At 64.0% G+C, this 1,223-nt stretch overlaps 1 protein-coding gene across 1 annotated transcript in view; it reads right to left on the reverse strand.

Moving 5' to 3' along the window:
- The window catches only part of SSPO (SCO-spondin), a 21,787-nt gene that overhangs the window by 7,621 nt on the left and 12,943 nt on the right, over positions 1 to 1,223 (reverse strand). The window contains 7 exon segments of the mRNA XM_023753811.1: positions 80 to 136; positions 139 to 250; positions 332 to 431; positions 563 to 628; positions 631 to 711; positions 942 to 1,030; positions 1,124 to 1,223. Of these exon segments, the coding sequence (XP_023609579.1) occupies positions 80 to 136; positions 139 to 250; positions 332 to 431; positions 563 to 628; positions 631 to 711; positions 942 to 1,030; positions 1,124 to 1,223 (605 nt within the window).

The following is a 1,223-nucleotide window of genomic DNA, read 5'->3' on the forward strand; positions in this document are numbered from 1 at the left end:
CAGCTTGGGAAGTGTCCTAGGATCATTACGAGGATCAACTGTCATTCAGCCACTGCCACACACAGGCGAAGACACTTGCCCTCTCATCTGAGCCATCGCCACAGTCGTCCTGGTTGTCACAAAAGCCACTCGTGGGGGTACACAGTGCCCACTCTCATGGCACAGGGCCTCTCCCTCTGCACAGCCAGGCACAAGCTCCTCGCAGCGGGTACTGCCACCCCCACAAAGCCACCGACTTCCCTGGCACGTGCTGAGCACATGATGTCCCGGGATCAGACGCAGCTCTGGGACAGCCCAGGGGTTACGGGGCTCCCCCAAGCCCCCCACTCACCAGTTCCCACAGGCCTTCTGCAGCACCGTTCCTGGTGGGAAGAAGCTGCCCCCACCCCCCCACTCACAGGGACAGAAAGCCAGCTCCACGCAGATGTCTCCTCAGGTCACAGAGGGCAGGGCTTGGAGCACAGGGCACAGCAGCCCTCACACCAGCCCTGTCACCTGTGGCCTTGTGGCCCCTTCCCTGTCCCAGTGCCGCCTCCCCTCTCCCCATTCTGACCCTACCCACCATGCAGCAGAGTCCCCTCAGGGCAGAAGCAGCCCTCCACACAGGTGACAGCCTGGCAATGCCACCAGCTTCAGGACCATGGTCATGGCAGGTGGGGGGACACGTGGGGCCACAGGCCTCATACTCCTGGCCTCCTTCACATTGCAGAGCTGGGTGGAGAGGAGCGAGGCTTGGTCAGCAAGGTGCAAGGGCATCAGGATGCAAACGCAGCAGGCGAGCCGGCCCAAGGTGACGGCCCTGAAGGGCATGGGGCCATGGTGTAGACTCCTGCTGAGACCCTCCCAAGGCTGTTTACAACACACGGGTTCTACAGAGCAGCAAACATAGCATGTTCGGCTGGGTGCGGTGGGACTGGGCACAGGGACTGAGGGCAGGGCACACTCGTGGCAGAGCTCCTGGCTGCGCCAGCGCACGTGGAACCCGTGTCGGGAGCACAGACACTCACAGTCGCCTCCTGAATCACAGCTGTGGGAGGGGTCGGTCAGCCTCAGCAGCCGCTCTCCACGGCCACACACCCCTCCCACCCGGTCCCCGGGCCTGCCGCTCTCACCCGCAGGCATCCAGGCATCATAAACGCACCACCCGTAGTGGTGCTGTGGGGGTACCTCCGCGTGGCCCCGGGCAAAGAGTGGCTGCAGCAGCACCCCGCAGCGGGAGCGCG

This window comes from Myotis lucifugus, unplaced genomic scaffold (assembly GCF_000147115.1).
Source record: "Myotis lucifugus unplaced genomic scaffold, Myoluc2.0 scaffold_51, whole genome shotgun sequence".
Lineage (NCBI taxonomy): Eukaryota > Metazoa > Chordata > Mammalia > Chiroptera > Vespertilionidae > Myotis > Myotis lucifugus.